The sequence below is a fragment of the Pan paniscus genome, chromosome 23 (genome assembly GCF_029289425.2).
Source record: "Pan paniscus chromosome 23, NHGRI_mPanPan1-v2.0_pri, whole genome shotgun sequence".
Classification (NCBI taxonomy): Eukaryota; Metazoa; Chordata; class Mammalia; order Primates; family Hominidae; genus Pan; species Pan paniscus.
In genome coordinates, this window is record NC_085927.1 from 27,318,905 (window position 1) to 27,343,629 (window position 24,725).

General features: G+C 45.2%; 1 protein-coding gene across 5 annotated transcripts in view; it reads right to left on the minus strand.

Moving 5' to 3' along the window:
• GAB4 (GRB2 associated binding protein family member 4) overlaps positions 1 to 3,176 on the minus strand; it is a 52,251-nt gene extending 49,075 nt beyond the window's left edge. For 3 of the 5 annotated variants that reach the window (XM_055105554.2, XM_055105553.2, XM_034948971.3), the window contains exon 1: positions 2,907 to 3,080. In XM_055105554.2, the coding sequence (XP_054961529.1) occupies positions 2,907 to 3,080 (174 nt within the window). Of the gene's footprint in view, positions 1 to 2,906 lie in introns of all 5 variants that reach the window. The other 2 variants (XM_003804121.4, XM_055105555.3) reach the window with 1 other exon arrangement.
• Between the last annotated feature and the right edge of the window lie 21,549 nt (positions 3,177 to 24,725).

Sequence of the window (24,725 nt, forward strand, 5' to 3'; positions counted from 1 at the left end):
CATTCAAACAGGAAGAGAGGAGGTTAAATTGTCTCTGTTTGCAGATGACATGATTGTATATTTAGAAAACCCCATCATCTCAGCCCAAAAACTCCTGAAGCTGATAAGCAACTTCAGTAAAGTCTCAGGATACAAAATCCATGTGCAAAAATCACAAGCATTCCTATACACCAATAATAGACAAATGGAGAGCCAAATCATGAGTGAACTCCCATTCACAATTGCTACCAAAAGAATAAAATACCTAGGAATACAACCTATAAGAGATGTGAAGGACTTCTTCAAGGAGAACTACAAACCACTGCTCAAGGAAATAAGAGAGGACACAAACAAATGGAAGAACATTCCATGCTCATGGATAGGAAGAATCAATATTGTGAAAACGGCCATACTGCCCAAAGCAATTTACAGATTCAATGCTATTCCAATCAAGCTACCATTGACTTTCTTCACAGAATTAGAAAAATCCACTTTAAATTTCACATGTAACCAAAAAAGAGCCCGTATAGCCAAGACAATCCTAAGCAAAAATAACAAAGCTGGAAGCATCACACTACCTGACTTCAAACTGTACTACAAGGTTACAGTAACCAAAACATGTTACTGGTACCAAGACAGATATATAGACCAATGGAACAGAACAGAGGCCTCAGAAATAACACCACACATCTACAACCATCTGATCTTTGACAAACCTGACAAAAACTAGCAATGGGGAAAGGATTCCCTATTTAATAAATGGTGTTGGGAAAAGTGGCTAGCCATGTGCAGAAAACTGAAAGTGGACCCCTTCCTTATATCTTATACAAAAATTAACTCAGTTCTGAAGGAGGTCGGGGTCAAGATGGATTAAAGACTTAAACGTAAGACCTAAAACCATAGAAACCTTAGAAGAAAACCTAGGCAATATCATCCAGGACATAGGCATGGGCAAAGACTTCATAACTAAAACAGCAAAAGCAATGGTAACAAAAGCCAAAATTGACAAATGGGATCTATTTAAACTAAAGAGCTTCTGCATAGCAAAAGAAACTATCATCAGTGTGAACAGGCAACCTACCGAATGGGAGAATTTTTTTCCAATCTACCCATCTGACAAAGGGCTAATATCCAGAATGTATAAGGAATTTAAACAAATTTACAAGAAAAAAACAACAACACTATCAAGAAGTGGGCAAAGGATATGAACAGACACTTAACAGAAGAAGATATTTATGTGGCCAACAAACATGAAAAAATGCTCATCATCACTGGTCATTAGAGAAATGCAACGAGATACCATCTCACGCCAGTTAGAATGGCCATCGTTAAGAAGTCAGGAAACAACAGATGCTGGAGAAGATGTGGAGAAATAGGAATGTTTTTACACTGTTGGTTGGAGTATAAATTAGTTCAACCATTGTCAAAGACAGTGTGGCATCTCCTCAAGGATCAAGAACTAGAAATACCATTTGACCCAGCCATCCCATTACTGGGTATATACCCAAAGGATTATAAATCATTCTACTATAAAGACAAGTGCACCCATATGTTTATTGCAGCACTATTCACGACAGCAAAGACTTGGAACCAACCCAAATGCCCATCAATAATAGACTGGATAAAGAAAATATGGCACATATACACTATGGAATATTATGCAGCCATAAAAAAGAATGAGTTCATGTTCTTTGCAGGGACATGGATGAAGCTGGAAATCATCATTCTCAGCAAACTTACACTGGAACAGAAAACTAAACACCCCATGTTCTCACTCATAAGTGGCAGCTGAACAATGAGAACATACGATCACAGGGACGGGAGCATTACACAATGTGGCCTATTGGGGTTGGGGGGCAAGGGAAGGGATAGCATTACGAGAAATACCTAATGTAGATGATGGGTTGATGGGTGCAGCAAACCACCATGACACGTGTATATGTATGTAACAAACCTCCACGTTCTGCACATGTATCCCAGAACTTAAAGTATAATAAAAAATTGAAAAAACAAATGGAGAAAGACAAGAACGCAGAATTGATCATACCCCATACCTCAGGGAAGCAGAGGAAAGGGAAGATGACTATAGGATCAGCTTACTCTGGAATAGATTCTTGAAGGGGTGGACCTGGGGCTAAGGAACAGGAGAGAAAAGCCTCTTCTATGTACCTTGGTATAATCATAGTGACTCCTAACAATTACCACTTCCTCAGTAAAATTGTTGAAATTTAGAACAACACTCTTCAAATTAGCCACTAGGGGAAAGGGCAACCAATCTTCTTTTTTTCTAAATCGTTTAACCACATGAATTAATATATAGAAAACTACACTGCAGTGCACACTGTCCCTCAGCAGGCGTGGTGGCATGGAAGGACGCGAACGACCCCGGGAGTGGCGGGTGAGGAGGGAAGGGGAGCGGGTGCGAGGTGCCCGCGTTTTCTTGGGGCCCAGGAGAGAAAGGGAGAGGGTGTGAGGTGCCTGCCTTCTCGGGGCTTGGGAGGGAAGGTGAGCAGGTTTAAGGCGCCTGCCTTCCTTGGGGCCTGGGAGGGAAGGAGAGAGGGTGCGAGGTGCCCGCCATTCTCAGGGCCTGGGAGGGAAGGGGAGCGGGTGCGAGGTTCCTGCCGTTTTGCGAGGCTGCGGAGCCTGCTGTGTCCCCTTTCCCGCCCACTCTCCGACCTGCAGGCCCACGGCGCTCAAGGTAATAGGGTCCCCAGCCCTGGAATCAACTCCCTGGGTCTCGGAACGCAACCCACACAAACCTGGACCCTGTCTCTCGCTGGCGGGGAGTCGCCTTCGCATGCAGACGTGGAGAAGTCGCCTCCACCCGCAGCTCCTCCCGTGGACCCAGGCCGCCTCCCCCACGCCCCTCCCGGAGCCCCCAGACCCTCCGTGGCGCTCATGGTACCGCCCCCACTGCCCGCACTCACAAAGAGCCTCAGCTTCTTCTCGGGGGGCGACTTCCTCAGCCAGCCGCTGTACAGCACGTGGCCACTTCTCGTGCTTCCGCCGGCGGGGCCACTTCCGGGCCACGAAGACAAAGGCGCAAATGCCGGGTCAGGTGGACACAGCTCCTGGGAGGGTGAGGGGGACGGCAGGGACATGGGGGCTGCAGCTCACAGTGAAGGTGGGGGAGACAGGGCGTGGAGGTGGGGTGTGAGGGACGGCTTGCGATACCCTGGGACTGCGGGGTAGAAAGCGCAGTTCTAGGGGAGGTCGGGGTCAGAGGTGAAGCTCGTGGGGAGGGCTGGACCCGGGCGCAGCCGCTCACAGGCGAGGGCGGGGTTCAGGTTCCACCTGGGCTTTGAGTTCCGGTTCAGGCTTCCATCTGTGGTTCCGGTTCCAATTTGAGGTGGAGTTTGGGATTAAAGTTTAGACGAGGCCTCTGGTTCAGGGTTTGCGTTGGGGATTGGGGTGGGGATTTGCACCCTGGGTCAGCCTGGGTGCATCTCATCGGGACCACCGGGGCGGGGGACATGGGCTGGGTGGCTCCTTGGGAGAGGAGGGACAGGGAGCGCAGCTGGTGGGGAGGACAAGAACGAGGGGCGCAGCTCATTCAGAGGGCCACAACAGAGTCTCAGGTGCTGAGTCCCATGCGCCAGATGAGGAAAGACAATGGAAGAGTTCAGGTTCCTGCTGGGGTTTGAGTTCCAGTTCGGGATTCGGCCCATGGTTTACCTTCTGACTTGAGGTGGGGTTTGGGGTCAAGGTTCAGGCTAGGACTTGAGTTCCGGGTTGCAGTTTGGGGGTGGGGTTAGGTTTCAGAGTGAGGGTTTGGGCCTGTTTGTGTTGTGTATGTTTGTGAATGTATTGGGATGTCACCATGTGTACTTATGTCACGTGTGTGCACGCATCAGTGTGTGCATGTGTGAGTGTTCGTTGAGTGTGGCACCGACAGCCAACCCCTCTCCTCCCATTTATGCCCCACTGTCTTATCCTGGTTGGGGTGGGCTTTACAAGTTCCTTCCCTGGGCCAGTTGGAGGTTCTCGTGTTGCCTGGGGAGAGAAGGGAAGGAGAGAACAGGTCAAAGATGAGGGCAGCTTGGCCTCAACCAGACCCGGTGTCACGGGGACCAAGAAGCCGGAGGTCCTTGTCTCCTGCCTCTGGAGGAGCTTGGTTTGCTTCTTTGTTCACACATTGTGTGAAAGCACAGTTGGGGGCATCTGATATGCACAGGATCTGTTCTTGCCTCAGCAGATATCTTAGAGAACAGGACAGACAAGGGGCCTCTTCAGTAAGCCATCCCCAATGTGCACTGCACGTCAGCTTCAAGAGGGGCACAGGGGCCCCATCAGGTAGCAGGGAGGATGCAAGGAAGAGTGTGTGGGGATGGGGGTGCTGGGTGGGGCCAGGTGAGTGGGTGCCTGGCTTCTCAGAGCAAAGGAAAGTGCTGAAGAGTGTGAAACTGTGTGACATGTTATGCTTTATGTTTTGAGAATGGATTGCAGGAACAAGCAGACATGGGGGACCTGATGAGGGCCAATGGGATGTCCATAGAGATAAGATTTGGCTTGAGCTGGTGGGAAAAGTGGAGATGGAGCCACATGGAGGAAATTGCAGAGTCTTCAGACTGAGGAGACATGTGGGTGGATGAGATATGAGTAGTGACCCGACCCTGAGGTGGGGAATGGGGGGACAGCCCCGAGGGGAGGTTGGTGAGGTGTATTTGGACCTATTGGGTTGGAGCCCTAGGCAGCATCCTCATGGGAGGACCACTGGGTCCTGGTCAGGCAGACATGGTGCTCAGGGAGACACTGGATGAGGTGGGAGCCATAGACCCTCTGCTGATGGCAAGAATGGGGTTCCTGGAGGTGCTGGCTCCCTCTGCAGGCTGCAGTCATGGCGAGTCAATTCTAAACTCACCATCACAGCTCACACTGTAAAAGACACATACCTTAGTATAAATCAGTTAGCCAACGAGGCCACAGGGTACCCAGTTGGATCCTGCCATGAGAGTAGGTTTGGATGGGGTGAGACGGGAGAGAGGCAGTGGCAGGAATGAGGCAGATGAGCTCTTCCTGGATGGAAGGGAGCTCAGCCCCTGCAGTGACCTCATGCCGACTGGGGCCTCAGCAGGAGCCCCGACCTGGGTCCCCGTGGGCCTCTGACTGTCTTCTCCTGGCCTCAGGGTGGAAAGAACCCTCTTCCAGAATATGTCCTCTCCAGCAACATTCTTCCAGCCCCCTACAGTGCGCACAATGGGAACTTCAGGAGAGTGCAGAGACTGCCACAGGGCATGGAAGGCAGGTGTTGCCCCAAGGTCTAGCCTGCCCAGGATATTGGCTTTGATGACGGTTGGGGGCCACTGTGGGCAACTTATGAGTGTTCTGAGCCTTTTTGTGTGTGTATACAGTGAATTTAAATTTATCCTCTGTGTTTCAAGTGGACAAAAAAAAACCACTTTATTTTCCATTGATGATTTATTTTTCTTGTGTCTTCCATTCCATGGTTGATGGAAAAAATATATAAGTTTCTCATAACTTATCTCTGTTTCCTCTGCTTTGCAGCTATCTGTGCCCACCATGGGTCTCACCTCCTCCTTCTGTGAATGTCTGTCCGGTGGCTGTGGGGGAGGGTCTCCAGCACTTGTGCTGCCCTTGGGACCCTCACTGACCCTGGGCTCCTGGTCTGCCCACCCCTTCGATTCCCCTGGAGTCACACATTGGCACCAGAGTCAGGAATGGGCTCTGCATTTCCCCCTCTGTGGGCCTCGTCTGGCTCCCACAGCCCATGTATCAGCGAACTACTTGGGGGTCACATAGGACCCTCCCCTCCCTGCTGAGCTGGCAGTTCATGCCCCGTGGGTAGGAGGAAGGGCAGAGGGAGAGCTCCAGGGGTGGGCTCCAGTGTACTCCCTCAGGCTTCTCACTTTGGGCAAAGGACACAGGGCATGAGGGCCTCTCCCTGGGGTCTGGACCAAGCTGACCTGGGTCTTTACCAGTCAGGAAAATAAAATAACTTTTATCTGAGAAATGCAAGTGCTTTAATTATCAGGCCCAGAAAGAGGCATTAAAATGAGACCACAGTCATGTCCTACTGCCTCACATTGAGCTGTGTATTCATTTCTTGATACTGCTGTTGCCAGAAGTAGCTATGAATTTACCTCATAATGCCACACCAGACGCCATACCCCACACCCTATAGCTTAACAGTGTACGGCCCATCACTAAGCAGTGTTATTGCTATGAACCAACTAAAATTCCTGAGGAATTGTATCTGCCCCTTCCCTGCCCCCCTTGTTTTGCCTTTAAAAATCAGCTCATAACTGCTGCTAATTGCAATGTATATTCAGGATAACTTGAATCTATGCTCCAGAGTTGCAATCCTGAAGTTTGTCTCAAATAAACTCTCTACTAAGATTAACTTTGTCTCAGCTTCTTCCTTGTAGGGTGACACCAGGATCTCCTTTCCTGGTGCTGCAGGGCTTCCCTGGACCCTGTGCGGCAGAGATATCCCCTCCACACAGTATTGCCAGCATATTATGTAGAAAAATCATTTTCCCTTTCAACAGGAAGCCCAGTTCTTAGGATTGTTGTTCAAAAATATAATTTAAAGCTTAAAACTGAGCACTTGGGTCTTGGCAGATTTCCCGTCTTTCCTCACAGTGGCAGATGTGACTGTCAAGAGCCTGGGCAGCTGAGGACAAGTCTGAGCGGGGCAGAGGTTGTGATCGTACCCTGGCCTGTGTCATCCCCTTGCAGGCACCAGCCCTTCTCTATAGAACCAGGGCATCTGCCAGAGATTATTTAGGCCTTGGGTGAGGGTCTGGCAGGGAGCAGTGCAGTGATGGAGGGTGTGGTGTGTGTGTGGCGTGTTGGATGGATACTTCTGGTCCCACCTAGGGAAGAGCTTCCTTTTGGAAGCAGAGGTCTCCTGTGTCCCCACAGAAGGATTCAGATCTGCTGGCCTTTCCCAAGCACCTTGAAAGTCACCAGTCTTCGTGTCACCTGTCCGTCATGCTATGTGTGTGTGAGAGAGAGAGAGACAGAGAAAATTGTTCAGGTGGGGGTACCCAGTCTCTGTAGCTGCTGAAAGGCCCTGGGACACATGCTGCATGCTGCCAGGTGTTTGTTTTTTCCTCAGCACATGTCACCATCTGTACCCTGGTGCAGGCTGCTGTGAGCACCAGGCTCTGTGCTAGGGGAGCAGTGAGGGAACTGAAGAGACTCAGGGTCCCATGTTGAGGCTGAGCTGGCACATAGTAAGGAAGACAGAATGCTCCTGGCACAGGTGCTGCTTGGCCTCTGGGTGTGGACATCAGGAGGGCTTCTTGGAGGAGGAGGGAGGGCTTGCTGAGGAGGAGGCTGCCACTCCCAGGGTGAGTTCTGATCATGCTGCCTGATCCCTTTCCTCATCCCATACTCTGCTTCTGACCTGGATGGGGGCCCACAGGGCCAGCGTGCAGCCGAGCCAGGACTGTGCCAGCACCTCACAAGGAGCCTTGGAATTCAGTGTGCAAGAGACCACTGCAGTACTCACCTGTGACTCAGCATGTCCCTGGAAATCTGTGAGCCTGGAGGAGAGCAGGAGGGCATGGGGACACCTCCTAGGGGCCCCAAGTTTGGAGGATATGCTGCCAGCAGAGTGTGAGGAGTGAGAGGCACCGCTGCCTGCCTACCTGCCACTGGAGGACCAGGCCCCTACATCCCCGACAAGCCTGCTCACCGAGACTGAGTGGGGTAGCAGTGGCTACTATGCCTTGGGCTGCTCTGGGGGGAATGCAACCCTTCAGCCCTCTCAGGAAGCACATGGAGCCCTGAACCCATCCCAGCCCTGCCCCGTTGCCTTTCACATGACCAGTGGGGCTTGGAGACCTAGCGAGGAGGTACCTGGGCAGTGAATGGTCCAAGCTAGAGGCATAGGCTGCACAGGGACATCCAGGGCCCACAATCCCCTCCTGTCTTCACCATGACTCAGTCCTGAAATTTCTAGGGCCCAGACACAGCCACCTGCATCGTGTCCATCTTAGGGAAGATGGACAAAAGTCTCTGGAGCTGGCCCTTGGCTGGGACAGGACCTCCTGAGAAGGGGCCTCTAGCAGTGGTCAGAAGTCCTGCCTGGATGGAGGCTGGAAGCTCCTCCTTGCCCGACCTGCTCAGCACCTGTGGGGAGGGGCCTCTGCCCTCAGCATCCTGCCCACAGCACCACATTCTCCTGTCCCCTTTCTGGCTTTATCTATGGCCACTCTGAGAAAAGAGGTGTAGTCTCCCAGCCTGTTCTGCTCTTACCCCTTAAAGGGCCAGCATGGGGCCAGTGGACACAGGTGAGATACCATAACCTGGAAGTGGTGACCTCTCCATGCCTTCCTGAGGCACCTTTCATAGATATTAAAAGGTACATAATGGCTTTTCCAAAGTGCTGATGCCTGGGAGGAGAGACCAAGGGAGGGGTGGAGTTTGGCCAGCCCTGGTGGGCTTTCTAGGCTCCAAGAACAGCAGGGTGCAGACTCAGACCAGCTCCAAGATAGTAGGGTGGAACATCAATGACAGCTCTGGGGACAGCGGAGTGGAGGCACAAGGACAACTGCAGACAGTGGGTTGGAGGCTCACATGATCCAGCACTTCCCTTCTGGGTGTCTACACAAAGAAATTCAAAGCAGAGTCAAAGAAGTATTTGTACATCTATGGTCATAGCAGAATTATTCACTAATAGCTTAAATGTGGAGACAACTCTAATGTCCATGACAGATGAATGGATATGTGGTCTATACACATAATGGAATATTCTTCATTTCTCAAAAGGAAGGTAATTCTGACAAATAATATTAAAATAACCCTGAAGATATTAGAGTAAGTGAAATAAGTCAGAAAAGACAAATACCATAGATTCTGCTGTTATAAGGTCCCAAGAATAGTCAAATGCATAGAGACAGAAAGTAGAATGGTGCTTGCCTGGGGCTGGGTGGAAGGGAGAACAGAGAGCTATTGTTTAATGACAGAGGGTTTCAGTTTTACAAGTTGAAAAGAATTCTGGAGATGGATGGTGGTAATGGTTGCACAACCATATGAATGTTAATATTACTGAACTGTTCACTTAAGCAAGGTTAAACTACTATAGTTTATGTTATGTGTATTTTAACACAATTTTAAAAATTGGAAAATAAAACAAAACACCTAGAGCCGTGATCTCTAAGGCCATATGTGTTCTGCCCCTATTACTCCTCACTCACTCCATTCCAGCCCCACTGGCCTTTTTCTGGCTCCTCAGACATGCCAAGCACTCCCTGCCTCGGGGCCTTTGCAGTGTCTGTTGCCCTCACGTGGAATGCTCTTCCCACAGATCTCTCTATGACTCTCTCTCTCTCACTTGCTCTGCTCTAATATCTCTTTTTCAGTGAGGCCTTTCCTGATCACCCTACAGAAAAGCACCCAGCAATATTCTCTATTCCTTTTCCTTGCCTTGTCTTGGTAGCACTTGCTCCTTGCTGACATATAGAAAAAATATGTGTTTATGCAATGGTGAATGTGATGACCACAGATTTTTCCCCAGCCCTGTTCTAGGCAGAGACTGGGAAATGGGTCACTCCTGTCCCCTATTCCAATTCTCTCCTTCTATAATGGCTTATTTTTCCTTTTTAATGTTCTAACCTAATGTTGAGCAATTTCAGTTGATTTTTTCATAAGCTGGAAGGTCCATGAAATCTCTTTCTATGGCCATTATTTTCTCAAACACTGCAGTGTCTTTTTTCAGTGTTTTCCATATATAATGATATTCCTAGGAATATCTCCTTGGCATTCCTATCTAAATTCACCCAATGTGGTGGTCTTCATATTTCAAGTGAATTCAATACTGCCTTCATAATTGTTGGCACCTTTAAACTTTTATTGTCCCTGATAGGTAGGTGCTCATCTTATTGGTTAAATGAATGATTTCAGCAATTTCGCTTTTTAAATTATTTTTATTTTTATTTTGAGACAGGGTCTCAGTCTGTTGCCCAGGCTGGAGTGCAGTGACGTGATCTCAGCTCACTGCAGCCTCGACATCCCAGGCTCAAGCAATCTTCCCACCTCAGCCTCCCAAGTAGTTGGGATTACAGACATGTGCCACAGCACTCCACTGATTTTTTTCTATTTTTGTAGAGACAGGATCTTGTTATGTTTCCCAGGCTGGTCTGTAACTCATACACTCAAGTAATCAGCCCATCTGGGTCTCCCAATGTGCTGGGATTACAGGCATCAGCCACAATGCCCAGCCTAAAATGTCTTTTTGATAGAGTGATTTTGAAGATTAAGCAGGCTAGTGGGTCAAGCACGTAGTACAACATTTGAAGCCCAAAGGCAGGGAGTGTGAGCCCCAGGTGGTGGTGGCGGGGATGAAAGGAGAAGCAGGAGGCAATGGGGAACGAGACACTTGAGACTGGAACTCAGGGCTCTTCAGAGAGAGAAGCTTCCAGGTCCTGGAGAAGGGGCGAGACCCATGCGAGTCCCCTGGATGCTCAAAAGGAAGGGCCAGTTTTCCCTGACACAGTGGGCTCCGTGGTCTCCTCCCCTCCTTTTCACCTCAGGAGGGAGAGAAAGAGGGGAAGAGAAGGTCCTGCAGAGGAGGCAGGATGGCCGGTTGAGGGGGGCCTTGGGCGCTTTTTCCCAAGGGCTGCCTCCTGTGACAGCCCCAGGGGCTTCCTTGAACAAGAACTCCCTGCTCTCCCGCTGAGAGCCAGGGTGGGTCCTCTGTCCCTCACCATGAAGTTCAATGAGTATTGGAGAGTCCGCATGAGGCGAAGGGGCTTCAGCCCAACCGCTGGTCCCTGCTGCACTCACTCTTCAAGAAGGACCACCAGCTGCCTGATGGTGAGCATGGAGCAGGTCTGAGTGGACCAGACTAGGGCCAAGAAACACACCAAAATTGAAACACAAAGAAATACAAAACATGAACAGACCAATAACAAATAATGAGATCAAAGCTGTAATAAAAAGTCTCCCAGTAAAGAAAAGCCCCAATATTCTATGGCTTCACTACTGAATTCTAACAAACATTTAAAGAACTAACACCAATCCTACTGAAACTATTCCACAAAATAGAGATGGGGAACACTTCCAAACTCATTCCATAACACCAGAATTACCTTTATACCAAAATCAAAGACACTTTAAAAAAAGAAAACTACAATATCTCCAATTAATATTGATGCAAAAATCCTCAAGAAAATGCTAACAAACCTTTAAGCAATACATTAAAAATATCATTCTTCATGATCATGTGTGATTTATCACACCCTTGTGATTTATCACAAGGATGCAAGAATGGTTGCAAATCAATCCAAATGATACATCACATCAACAAAATGAAGGAAAAGATTATATAATCATTTAAATTAAGACATTAACAAAACATTTGATAAAATTCAACATCCCATCATGATTAAAAACCCTCAAAAACCTGGGTAGAGAAAGAACATTATTAACATAATAAAAGCCATATATGACATACCCACAGCTAGTATCATACTGACAGGGGAAACACTGAAATCCCCTTCTCTAAGATCTGGAACATGACCAGGATGCCCACTTTCACCACTGTTATTCTCCATAGTACTGGAAGTCCTAGCAAAAGCAATCAGACAAGAGAGAGAAACAAAGGGCATCTAAAGGGAAGAAGACAAATTATCCTTGTTTTGCAGATGATATAATCTTATATTTGTAAAAAACCTGAAGACTCCACAAAAACTACTAGAACTGATAAATTCAGTAGAGTTTCTGGATACAAATCAATATATAAAAATCAGTAGCTTTTTTTTTTTTTTTTTAAGACAGAGTCTCGCTCTGTCACCCAGGCTGGAGTGCAGTGGTGCAATCTTGGCTCACTGCAAGCTCCGCCTCCTGGGTTCACACCGTTCTCCTGCCTCAGCCTCCCGAGGAGCTGGGGCTACAGGCACCCACCATCACGCCTGGCTAATTTTTTTTGTATTTTTAGTAGAGACGGGGTTTCATCGTGTTAGCCAGTATGGTCTCGATCTCCTGACCTCGTGATCTGCCCACCTCGGCTTCCCAAAGTGCTGGGATTACAGGCGTGAGCCACTGCGCCCAGCAGGAATCAGTAGCATTTCTATATGCCAAGAGTGAACAATCTGAAAAAGAATTTAAAAAGAAATACCATTTATCATAGCCACAAATAGAACTAAATACATAGAAATCAACCAAAGAAGTAAAGGATTTCTACAACAAAAACTATAACACAATCATAAAATAAATTGAAGACACAAAAATTGAAAGATATTCCATGTTCATGGATTGATAGTGTTAGTATGTTAAAATCTCTATATTACCCAAAGCAATTCACAGATTAAATGCAGGAATCACATTAACTGACTTCAAATTATATTACAAAGCTATAGTAACTGTAGCAGCCTGGTACTGGCATAAAAATAGACACATAAACCAATGGAATTGAACAGATAACCCAGAAAAAAATTTTATACATTTTCACTGAACTCATTTTCAACAAAGGTGCCAAGAACTTAAATTAGGGAAAAGACAATCTCTTCAATAAATCGTGCTTTGAAAACTGGATATCTACATGCAAAAGAATGAAATTATAACCCCAACTCTTGCCATATACAAAAGTCAAATCAAAATGGATTAAATACTTAAATCTAAGACCTCAAATTAAAAAACTACTGCAAGAAAACATTGGGGAAAGTCTCTCCAGGTCTTGGCAAAAATGTCTTGAGTAATACCCCACAAGCACACGCAACCAAAGCAAATATGGACAAATGAAGTTACATCAAGTTAAAAATCTTCTGCATGTCAAAGGAAATGATCAATAAAGTGAGGAGACAACCCACAGAATAGGAGAACATATTTGCAAACTATTCACCTGACAAAGGATTAATAACTAGAACAGATAAGCAGCTCAAACTACTGTATAGGAAAAAAATCTAGTAATCTGATCTTTAAAATGGGCAAAATATTTCAATAAACATTTCTTAAAAGAAGACATATGAATTGCAAGCAGTTATATTATCAGAAACAGAATATAATTATTACTCTCTATATATAATGAATACATTTACAATCATGCCTGTATAGGGTGCACACTATCTATATTCCTAATGCCCTTTGCCCTCCATCTTTAGAAATCAATTTTTGTTATTTTGTGTTCTCTCATTTTATTTTTAGCACCCAATTCAGTGACAGGCATATAAAATGAATCACATTTGCACAGTCGAATTGAATAAAATGTATGCTAAAGTGGAAAGACTCACTAAAGCAAACAATTAAAAATATATCCAATTGAGTCTTTCTCATGATCTATCACTTTGATACGGTTTATTCTTCACTCTTCCATGGTTTTTGATGCTTATGATTCTACTAGGCCCACCATGATAATTCATAATAGTCTTCTTATTTTTCATCAGCATATCAGCAATTTTGATCCCATTTGCAACCTTATATTCTCTTTGCCATGAATTGTAATGTATGTCCAGTATCTAAGAACTTGGATGTAAATATCTTTTTTAGGGAGTGGGGAACATTATTCTGTTTATCCAAACCCTAATTAACTGTATGTCTTAGAAATGGTCCTGGTGCTTTCCCAGTTTAGTTCACATCCCAGAGACTTATCATGTGAACTCTCTTCATCTCAGAACAAAATTTTTAATATTTGCTTCTCAGTTATCAACAAGATAAACGCTACTTTTAATCATTTTATTTCAACCAAGAGGTTGCATTAAAATAGTCACACATAGTTCTTTTTCCTGAGACTTTACTTGATACAGGAATATCAGTCTCCAATGAGAAAGATAATGCCTCTCAAGTTTTCTTGGGATATCCTCAATACCATAATACCTTGTAAAATTTTGCAGAACAATTTTGCAGTTGCCATTTCATGTTATTTGGCCAGGATTCAGGTATCATTGTATCATTTTGCTTTAACCCATGGGTAAAAACAATTTAGCTTCATGCATGAAATATAAAAAACAGTAAATTAGCACAGATTTGGGGGGGGATGAAGGTGTGTCTGGTTATATATTCAAAGTCATTTATCATTACACTGTCCCCTAAATAAAAATATGAAAGGCAATGCAAACATCTTGACACTTAGTATTCTTGTCTAATAAACACAAGTGACTGAGGTAAAAAATATTGCTCTAAAACCACCAGATATGTTTGATTTTATAAAGGAAATATCATCTAGGTGATTAAATGGTTATTACTCTCTCTACAAAACTTTAGTAAGTGAATCCATTTATCATAAATGTCAGAATCAAACAATGAAAAGTTCCCACCAACATGCGTCTGCACCATCAGCATGGTTGAGTTCTGCTGTCAAGTTGAAATCAGAAAAAAAAAAAAACAAGGGGAGGCACCAAGATGGCCAAATAGGAACAGCTCTGTTCTACAGCTCCAGCACTATCAACACAGAAGACAGATGATTTCTGCATTTCCAACTGAAGTACCTGGAACTGGTTGGACAGTGGGTGTAGCCCATGGAGAGGGTGAGCTGAAGCAGGGTGGGGCATCACCTCATCCAGGAAGTACAAGGGGTTGGGGGATTTCCCTTTCCTAGCCAAGGGAAGCCATGAGAGATGGTACCTGGAAAATCGGGACACTTGCACCCTAATACTGTGCTTTTCCAACAGTCTTAGCAAATGGCACACCAGGAGATTATATCCCGCACCTGGCTCAGAGGATCACATGCCCATGGAGGCTTGCTCACTGCTAGCGCAGTGGTCTGAGATCGAACTGGGAGGCAGCAGACAGACTGGGGGAGGGGCATCCGCCATTGCTGAGGCTTGACTAGGTAAACAAAGCCACCGGGAAGCTTGAACTGGGTGAAGCCCACCACAACTCAACGAGGACTGCCTGCCTCTGTAGACTCCACCTCTAGGGGCAGGGCATAGCTGAACAAAAGGCAGCAGAAACTTTCTACAGCAGAAGTTTCTACAGCCTTAAACTTCCCTGTCTGACAGCTCTGAAGAGAGCAGTGGTTCCCACAGAATGGAGTTTAAGCTCTGAGAATGGACAGACTGCCTCCTCAAGTGTGTCCCTGACCCCCAAGTAGCCTAACTGAGAGACACCTCCCAGTAGGGGTCAACTGACCCCTCATACAGCCAGGTGCCCCTCTGAGACAAAGCTTCCAGAGGAAAGATCAGGCAGCAACATTTGCTGTTCTGCAATATTTGCTGTTTTGAAGCCTCTGCCAGTGATACCCAGGCAAACAGGGTCTGCAGTAGACCTCCAGCAAACTCCAACAGACCTGCAGCTGAGGAATCTGTTAGAAGGAAAACTAACAAACAAAAGCAATAGCATCAACATCAACAAAAAGGACATCCACACCAAAACCCCATCTGTAGGTCACCATCATCAAAGACCAAAGGTAGATAAAATGACAAAGATGGAGAGAAACCAGAGCAGAGAAGCTGAAAAGTCTAAAAACCACTGCACCTCTTCTCCTCCAAAGTGTCACAGCTCCTCCACAGCAATGGAACAAAGCTGGATGGAGAATGACTTTGATGAGTTGACAGAAGTAGGCTTCAGAAGGTTGGTAATAACAAACTTCTCCAGGCTAAAGGAGGATGTTCGAACCCATCGCAAGGAAGCTAAAAACCTTGAAAAAAGATTAGATGAATGGCTAACTGGAATAAACGGCATAGAGAAGACCTTAAATGACCAGATGGAGGTGAAAACAATGGCACAAGAACTACATGACGCATGCACAAGCTTCAGTAGCCGATTTGATCAAGTGGAAGAAAGGGGATCAGTGATTGAAGGTCAAATGAATGAAATGAAGTGAGAAGAGAAGTTTAGAGAAAAAAGAGCAAAAAGAAATGGACAAAGCCTCCAAGAAATATGGGGCTATGTGAAAAGACCAAATCTACTTCTGATTGGTGTACCTGAAATTGACGGGGAGAATGGAACTAAGTTGGAAAACACTCTTCAGGATATTATCTAGGAAAACTTCCACAACTTAGCAAGGCAGGCCAACATTCAAATTCGGGAAATACAGAGAACACCAAAAAGATACTCTATGAGAAGAGCAACCCTGAGACACAGAATTGTCAGATTCACCAAGGTTGAAATGAAGGAAAAAAGGTTAAGGGCAGCCAGAGGGAAAGGTCGGGTTACCCACAAAGGGAAGCCCATCAGACTAACAGCGGATCTCTCAGCAGAAACTCTACAAGCCAGAAGAGAGTGGGGGCCAATATTCAACATTCTTAATGAAAAGAAGTTTCAACACAGAACTTCATATCCAGCCAAACTAAGCTTCATAAGTGAAGGAGAAAGAAAATCCTTTATAGACAAGCAAATGCTGAGAGATTTTGTCACCACCAGGCCTGCCTTACAAGAGCTCCTGAAGGAAGCAGTAAACACAGAAAGAACAACCAGTACCAGCCACTGCAAAAACATGCCAAATTGTAAAGGCCATCGATGCTAGGAAGAAACTGCATCAACTAATGGGCAAAATAACCAGCTAACATCATAATGACAGGATCAAATTCACATGTAACAATATTAACCTTAAATGTAAATGGGCTAAATGTTCCAATTAAAAGACACAGACTGGCAAATTGGATAAAGAGTCAAGACCCATCAGTGTGCTGTATTCAGGAGACCCATCTGACATGCAGAGACACATATAGGTTCAAAATAAAGGGATGGAGGAAGATCTACCAAGCAAATGGAAAACAAAAAAAAGCAGGGGTTGCAATCCTAGTCTCAGGAAAAACAGACTTTAAGCCAACAAAGATCAAAAGAGACATAGAAGGCCATTACATAATGGTAAAGGGATCAATTCAACAAGAAGAGCTAACTAGCCTAAATATATATGCACCCAATACAGGAGCACACAGATTCACAAAGCCAATCCTTAGAGATGTACAAAGAGACTTAGACTCCCACACAATAATAATGGGTGACTTTAACACCCCATTGTCAACATTAGACAGATCAACGAGACAGAAAGTTAACAAGGATATCCAGGATTTGAACTCAGCTCTGCACCAAGTGGACCTAACAGACATCTACAGAACTCTGTACCCCAAATCAACAGAATATACATTCTTCTCAGCACCCCATCTCACTTATACTTAAATTGACCACATAGTTGGAAGTAAAGCACTACTCACCAAATGTAAAAGAACAGAAATCACAACAAACTGTCTCTCAGACAACAGTGCAATCAAATTAGAACTCAGGATTAAGAAACTCACTCAAAACTGCACAACTACACGGAAACTGAACAACCTGCTCCTGAATGACTACTGGGTACATAATGAAATGAAGGCAGAAATAAAGATGTTCTTTGAAACCAAAGAGAGCAAAGACACAACATACCAGAATCTCTGGGACACCTATAAAGCAGTGTGTAGAGGGAAATTTATAGCACTAAATGCCCACAAGAGAGATCAGGAAAGATCTAAAATCGATACCCTAACATCACAATTAAAAGAACTAGAGAAGCAAGAGCAAACACATTCAAAAGCTAGCAGAAGGCAAGAAATAACTAAGATCAGAGCAGAACTGAAGGAAATAGAGACACAAAAAGCCTTCAAAAAATCAATGAATCCAGGAGCTGGTTTTTTGCAAAGATCAGCAAAATAGATAGACCGCTAGCAACACTAATAAAGAAGGAAAGAGAGAAGAATCAAATAAACACAATAAAAAATGATAAAGGGGATATCACCACCGATCCCACAGAAATACAAACTATCATCAGAGAATACTATAAACACCTCTATGCAATAAACTAGAAAATCTAGAAGAAATGGATAAATTCCTCGACACATACACCCTCACAAGACTAAACAAGGAAGAATTTGAATCCTTGAATAGACCAATAACAGGCTCTGAAATTGAGGCAATAATTAATAGCCTACCAACCAAAAAATGTCCAGGACCAGATGGATTCACAGCCGAATTTTACCAGAGGTACAAAGAGGAGCTGGTACCATTCCTTCTGAAACTATTCCAATCAATAGAAAAAGAAGGAATCCTCCCTAACTCATTTTATGAGGCCAGCATCATCCTGATACCAAAGCCTGACAGAGACACAACAAAAAAAGAGAATTTCAGACCAATATCCCTGATGAACATCGATGCAAAAATCCTCAATAAAATACTGGCAAACCAAATCCAGCATCACATCAAAAAGCTTATCCACCAAGATCAAGTGGGCTTCATCCCTGGGATGCAAGGCTGGTTCAGCATACACAAATCAACACACATAATCCAGCATATATACAGAACCAATGAAAAAACCACATGATTATCTCAATAGATGCAGAAAAGGCCTTTGACAAAATTCAACAACGCATCATGCCAAAAACTCTCAATAAATTAGGTATTGATGGGACGTATCTCAAAATAATAAGAGCTATCTATGACAAACCCACAGCCAATACCATACTGAATGGACAAAAACTGGAAGCATTCCCTTTGAAAACTGGCACAAGACAGGGATGCCCTCTCTCACCACTCTTATTCAACATAGTGTTGCAAGTTCTGGCCAGGGCAATCAGGCAGGAGAAAGAAATAAAGGGCATTCAATTAGGAAAAGAGGAAGTCAAATTGTCCCTGTTTGCAGATGACATGACTGTATATCTAGAAAACCCCATTGTCTCAGCCCAAAATCTCCTTAAACTGATAAGCAACTTCAGCAGTCTCAGGATACAAAATCAATGTGCAAAAATCACAAGCATTCTTATACACCAATAACAGACAAACAGCGAGCCAAATCATGAGTGAACTCCCATTCACAATTGCTTCAAAGAGAATAAAATACCTAGGAATCCAACTTACAAGGGACGTGAAGGATCTCTTCAAGGAGAACTACGAAGTACTGCTCAATGAAATAAAAGAGGATACAAACAAATGGAAGAACATTCCATGCTCATGGGTAGGAAGAATCAATATCATGAAAATGGCCATACTGCCCAAGGTAATTTATAGATTCAATGCCATCCCCATCATGCTACCAATGACTTTCTTCACAGAATTGGAAAAAATTACTTTAAAGTTTGTATGGAACCAAAAAAGAGCCTGCATTGCCAAGTCAATCTTAAGCCAAAAGAACAAAGGTGGAAGCATCACGCTACCTGACTTCAAACTATACTACAAGGCTACAGTAACCAAAACAGCATGGTACTGGTACCAAAACAGAGATATAATCCAATGGAACAGAACAGAGCCCTCAGAATTAATGCCGCATATCTACAACCATCTGACCTTTGACAAACCTGACAAAAACAAGCAATGGGGAAAGGATTCCCTATTTAATAAATGGTGCAGGGAAAACTGGCTAGCCATATGTAGAAAGCTGAAACTGGATCCCTTCCTTACACCTTATACAAAAATTAATTCAAGATGGATTAAAGACTTACATGTTAGACCTAAAACCATAAAAACCCTAGAAGAAAACCTAGGCAATACCATTCAGGACATAGGCGTGGGCAAGGACTTCACGTCTAAAACACCAAAAGCAATGGCAACAAAAGCCAAAATTGACAAATGGGATCTAATTAAACTAAAGAACTTCTGCACAGCAAAAGAAACCACCATCAGAGTGAACAAGCAACCTACAGAATGGGAGAAAATTTTTGCAACCTACTCATCTGACAAAGGGCTAATATCCGGAATCTACAATGAACTCCAACAAATTTACAAGAAAAAGCAAACAACCCCATCAACAAGTGGGTGAAGGATATGAACAGACACTTCTCAAAAGAAGACATTTATGCAGCCAAAAAACACATGAAAAAATGCTCATCATCACTGGCCATCAGAGAAATGCAAATCAAAACCACAATGAGATACCATCTCACACCAGTTAGAATGGCGATCATTAAAAAGTCAGGAAACAACAGGTGCTGGAGAGGATGTGGAGAAATAGGAACACTTTTACACTGTTGGTGGGACTGTAAACTAGTTCAACCATTGTGGAAGTCAGTGTGGCCATTCCTCAGGGATCTAGAACTAGAAATACCATTTGACCCAGCCATCCCATTACTGGGTATATACCCAAAGGATTATAAATCATGCTGCTATAAAGACACATGCAGACGTATGTTTATTGTGGCACTATTCACAATAGCAAAGACTTGGAACCAACCCAAATGTCCAACAATGATAGACTGGATTAAGAAAATGTGGCACATATACACCATGGAATACTATGCAGCCATAAAAAATGATGAGTTCATGTCCTTTGTAGGGACATGGATGAAGCTGGAAACCATCATTCTCAGCAAACTATCGTAAGGACAAAAAACCAAACACCACATGTTCTCACTCATAGGTGGGAATTGAACAATGAGAACACATGGACACAGGAAGGGGAACATGACACACCCGGGACTGTTGTGCGGTGGGGGGAGGGGGGAGGGATAGCATTAGGAGATATACCTAATGCTAAATGACAAGTTAATGGGTGCAGCACACCAACATGCCACATGTATACATATGTAACAAACCTGCATGTCGGGCACATGTACCCTAAAACTTAAAGTATAATAATAATAATAATAGTAATACATTTTAAAAAAAGAGAATTTCTTTGTTAGTTTTCATCACAATGATTGATCTGTCTAAAGCTGTCAGTGGGATGTTCAAATTCCCCACTATTTTTTTTTTAATTATACTTTAAATTTTAGGGTACATGTGCACAACGTGCAGGTTAGTTACATATGTATACACGTGCCATGTTGGTGTGCTGCACCCAGTAACTCGCCCCCACTATTATTGTGTGGCTGTCTAAGTCTTTTTGCAGGTTTAGAAGTATTTGTTTTATGAATCAGAGTGCCCTAATGTTGGATGCCTATATTTTCAGGATTTTTAAGTCTTCTTGTTGAACTAAATGCTTCATCATTATGTAATGCTTTTTATTTATTTATTTATTTTTTTACTGTTGTTGGTTTAAAGTCTGTTCTATATGACATAGCAATAGCAACGTCTGGTCTTTTTGTTTTTCATTTGTATGAGAGATCTTTCTCCAACCCTTTCCTTTCATCCCATGGATGGCATTACATATTAGATAGGTCTCTTGAAGACAGTATATGGTTGAGTCTTCCAACTTACCACTCTGTCCCTCTTAAGTGGGGTGTTTGGACCATTTACATTCAAGGTTAATATCGATATGTGAGATTTGTATCTTGTCATTGTTTTGTTAGCTGGTTGTTTTGTAGATTCAACTGTGTAGCTGCTTTACATTGTCTTTGGGCTATGTATTTAAGTGTGTTTTATATTAGCAGGTTTTATTTTTCATTTCCCTAAAGAACCTCTTGTAAGGCTAGTGTAATGGTAACAAATTCTCTTAGCATTTGCTTGCCGGGAAAGGATTTTATTTCTTCTTTGCTTATGAAGCTTAATTTGGCAGGATATGAAATTATTGGTTGGAATTTATTTTCTTTAAGGATGCTGAAAATAGGCTCCTAAGATTTTAAGGATTGTAAGGTTTCTGCTGATAGGTCTACTGTTAGCCTAATAGAGTTCCCTTCGTAAGTGACCTGACCCTTTCCTCTAACTCCTGTTAAGGCTTTTATTTTCATGTTGACCTTGCAGAATCTGATAACTGTGTCTTGGTGATTGTTGTCCTGTATAGTACTTCACAAAGGTACTCTAAATTTCTTGAATTGGCATGTTGGCCACTCTAATGTGATTGAGGATATTTTTGTGTGGATTATATTCCCAACAATTTTCCAATTTTTTTTTTTTTTTTAGATGGAGTCTCTCTCTGTCCCCCAGGCTGGAGTTCAATGGCACAACCTTGGCTCACTGCAACCTCCACCTCCCAGGTTCAAGCACTTATGCTGCCTCAGCCTCCCAAGTAGTTGGGACTACAGGCATGCACCACCACACCTGGCTAATTACGTATTTTTAGTGAGACTGGGTTTCTACATGTTGGTCAGGCTGGTCTCGAACTCCCAACCTCAGGTGATCAGCCTGCCTCAGCCTCCCAAAGTGCTGGGATTAGAGGCATGAGCCACCACGCCCAGCCTGTTTTAACTCTTTGATTATCTGAATCTTCCAATTCCCCCCAGCCACCAGTGAATTATTTCTGCTAATTTTTTTTTTTTTTTTTAAAAGAGAATGATGGAAACCCCACCCTGTTCCAGTGGGAGAGTACAGGGATTCCCTGGAAAGACTCTGGCTTGGAGCCCTCAAACCAGAGTTTAAGTCCAGGGGTCCACTTGGTGACTCAGGAGAAACCCTGGACCCCACCTCAAGGAATCTTGGATCCCCCGGTGGGGGTCTCAGAAGCAGGAGGCTGCTGGGCCACGGCAGGGACAAGGCTTTCTCTGGCACCCCCATGCAAGGTTCCTCAATAGAAAGAAATCATGTTGCCCATTCCGCAGCAGGCATGCCATCCCAGGCCCCTGAGTCCCCCAGGGGACATCCCCGCTCTGCCAACTGTGTGAACACACTCCACCTCCCAGCCTCTGCCATGTCACAGATGACTTGAGGCTTCAGATGAGTGACTCCCCAGAGTCACATGGGCCTATGCTTGGGTCCCAGCCTCTTCTATGACCCTTGAGGTGGCTCTCAGCATAGGAGGCTGATTTCTAGGCCTCTATGTGCTGTTCTGTGAATGGGACAGGTAACAGACCTCTATGACAGGCATGAAATGCCAAGCGCCCACCACAAGGCCTGGCAACAAACTCTCAGGAAATTCAGGTCATTCTCTGGGAGTGGCCACAGATGCTTCTCAGAACCCCAACCCCTGGCACTGCTCCAGCCCATGCTGGACCCTTCATCATCCAGATGTCCCAGGCCCACAAGTATCTGACACCTCAGGTGGCACTTGTGGCCCACTGTGTGACCCCAAGCATACCTCCATGTTCTCTGGGCTGAGTCTCTGAGCCGCCACAGCTCTGCAGAGCCCAGGCTGTGGGCTCCAGCCCCTGACTTCCAGCTTGACTTACTAAATGTAATCTCCAGGGCTAATTTTAATCCTGGGAAGGAATTGGACACATTCCCATGGCTAGGATGGGTCCCTGGAGGCTGGAGGTGACACCATCCCACAGGACCCAGTGCCAAGATAATCCCCCAAATGACCCCTATGCCTGTGGTCTCATGAGAGCAGGGACTGGGGCTGAGCTTGGGCCTGAGTCTCTTGAGCATAGAAGGCTCAACTAAGCTCCTTCTCAATCTGTCTCAATTTTAGTTATAGGGACACTATGGCTAGTGCAGAGGTCACGAGACAGGGGAACCCCGAGAGGCAGGAAGTTGGGGGCCTTTCTGGACTGATGTCCTAGAGCTGAGACAGGAAGTGAATTCCATGCAGAAGAAACAGCAGGTACAAGGATCCCAAGGGGGAGAGAAACAGCAGTGAGGTTGGAGTGGGTGGGGAGGGCCAGAGGCCACAGATGCTGGGCCACACTGGGCCTTCTGAGCTGCAGGAGGCTCTGGGTTTTAGTCTAAGAGCAAAGACGAGCTATGAGAGGGTTTTGAGGAGAGAAGGGATGGGGCTGACTTATCATTTTAACACGCAGCTCATGGCTACCATGGAAAGCAGGACTATCAGGGCTGGGGTGGAGATGGCAGGAGGCTGCAGATGAGGTCAGGGCTGTGTCCATCTGAGCAGAGCCTGGGGCGGTACCCTCTCTGTGCTGGTCTGTACCTCACACTGTAAGTCACTGGATCCCACGGCTTATTTGGCCCTCCAGAACATCAGGAGGTCCCCCACCAACTCTGGTGCGAGGTGACAGGTGCAGATGAGTTGATGCGGGGCTTAACTCTCCCAACCCCCCATGACACTGGAACTCTCCTGATCCCATCACCAAAGAACCAAGCTGTCCCCCACTCTGCCCCTGAGAGATCAAGCTCTAATCATGGCCTCCCTTGCTCACACATTCTCCATGGTTCCACACTGGCCTTGTGAGAAAATTTCTGCATCCAGCCTGATGTTCAAACACCTTGCCCTAATCAGCTCCTGCCTACTTCTCTCTATCTTTGACAAATATTTCTGTCTAGAAGGTCCTTTTTTCCCTTCCTCACCTAGCCAACTCCTATTCACACTTCAGAACTCAGCTCAGGTCAGATGAGGTGGTTCATGCCTGTAATTCCAGCACTCTGAGAGGCCAAGACAGGAGGATTACTTGAACCCAGGAGTTTGAGACCAGCCTGAACAACATGATGTAACCCCATCTCTACAAAAAATACAAAAATTAGCTGTGTGTGGTGGCATGTGCCTGTAGTCCCACCCTGAAGTAGGAGGATCAATTGAGCACGGAAGGTCAAGGCTGCAGTGAGCAGTGATTGTGCCACTGCATTTCAGACTGAGCTGCAGAGAAAAAAAAACTCAGCTCAAGAACAAGCATTCCTCCAAGAAGCCCTCCCTGTTGTTCCTCTGGAATCCCACAGTCCCCATCCTTCCCCTGTAGTTCTGACCCCATGGGGCTGGCAGTAGATACATCCAACTTTGTCTCCCCTAGACTAGACAGCCCTCTAGATCAGGCCTGGGAGTGGACAGTAAAATTTAGAGAGTGCAACAGGTGAAGAGAGACGTGACTGACTCCCTCCTCTTTAGCTTCCCTTGACAGCTTCCTCTCAGACTGCCCCAGCTGATATCCTGCCCAGAAACACACCTGCTTGCAAATCTAGCCACTAACCATTGACCTGTCTTGGACTCAAGTGTGAAGAGCCAGCCAAGGAATGCAGACCCAGAAGCCTAGGGTGTGTGTGTGTGTATTTGTAGTCAAGTGAAAATCCCACCCAAGCTCCAGACAGACCCTGGCGGCCCATTCTGCAGATGTTGGTGAGGTTGGTATTTCTGCGGAGGTGTCAGCAAAGGTTGAATGTGCCAGGCATGAGGC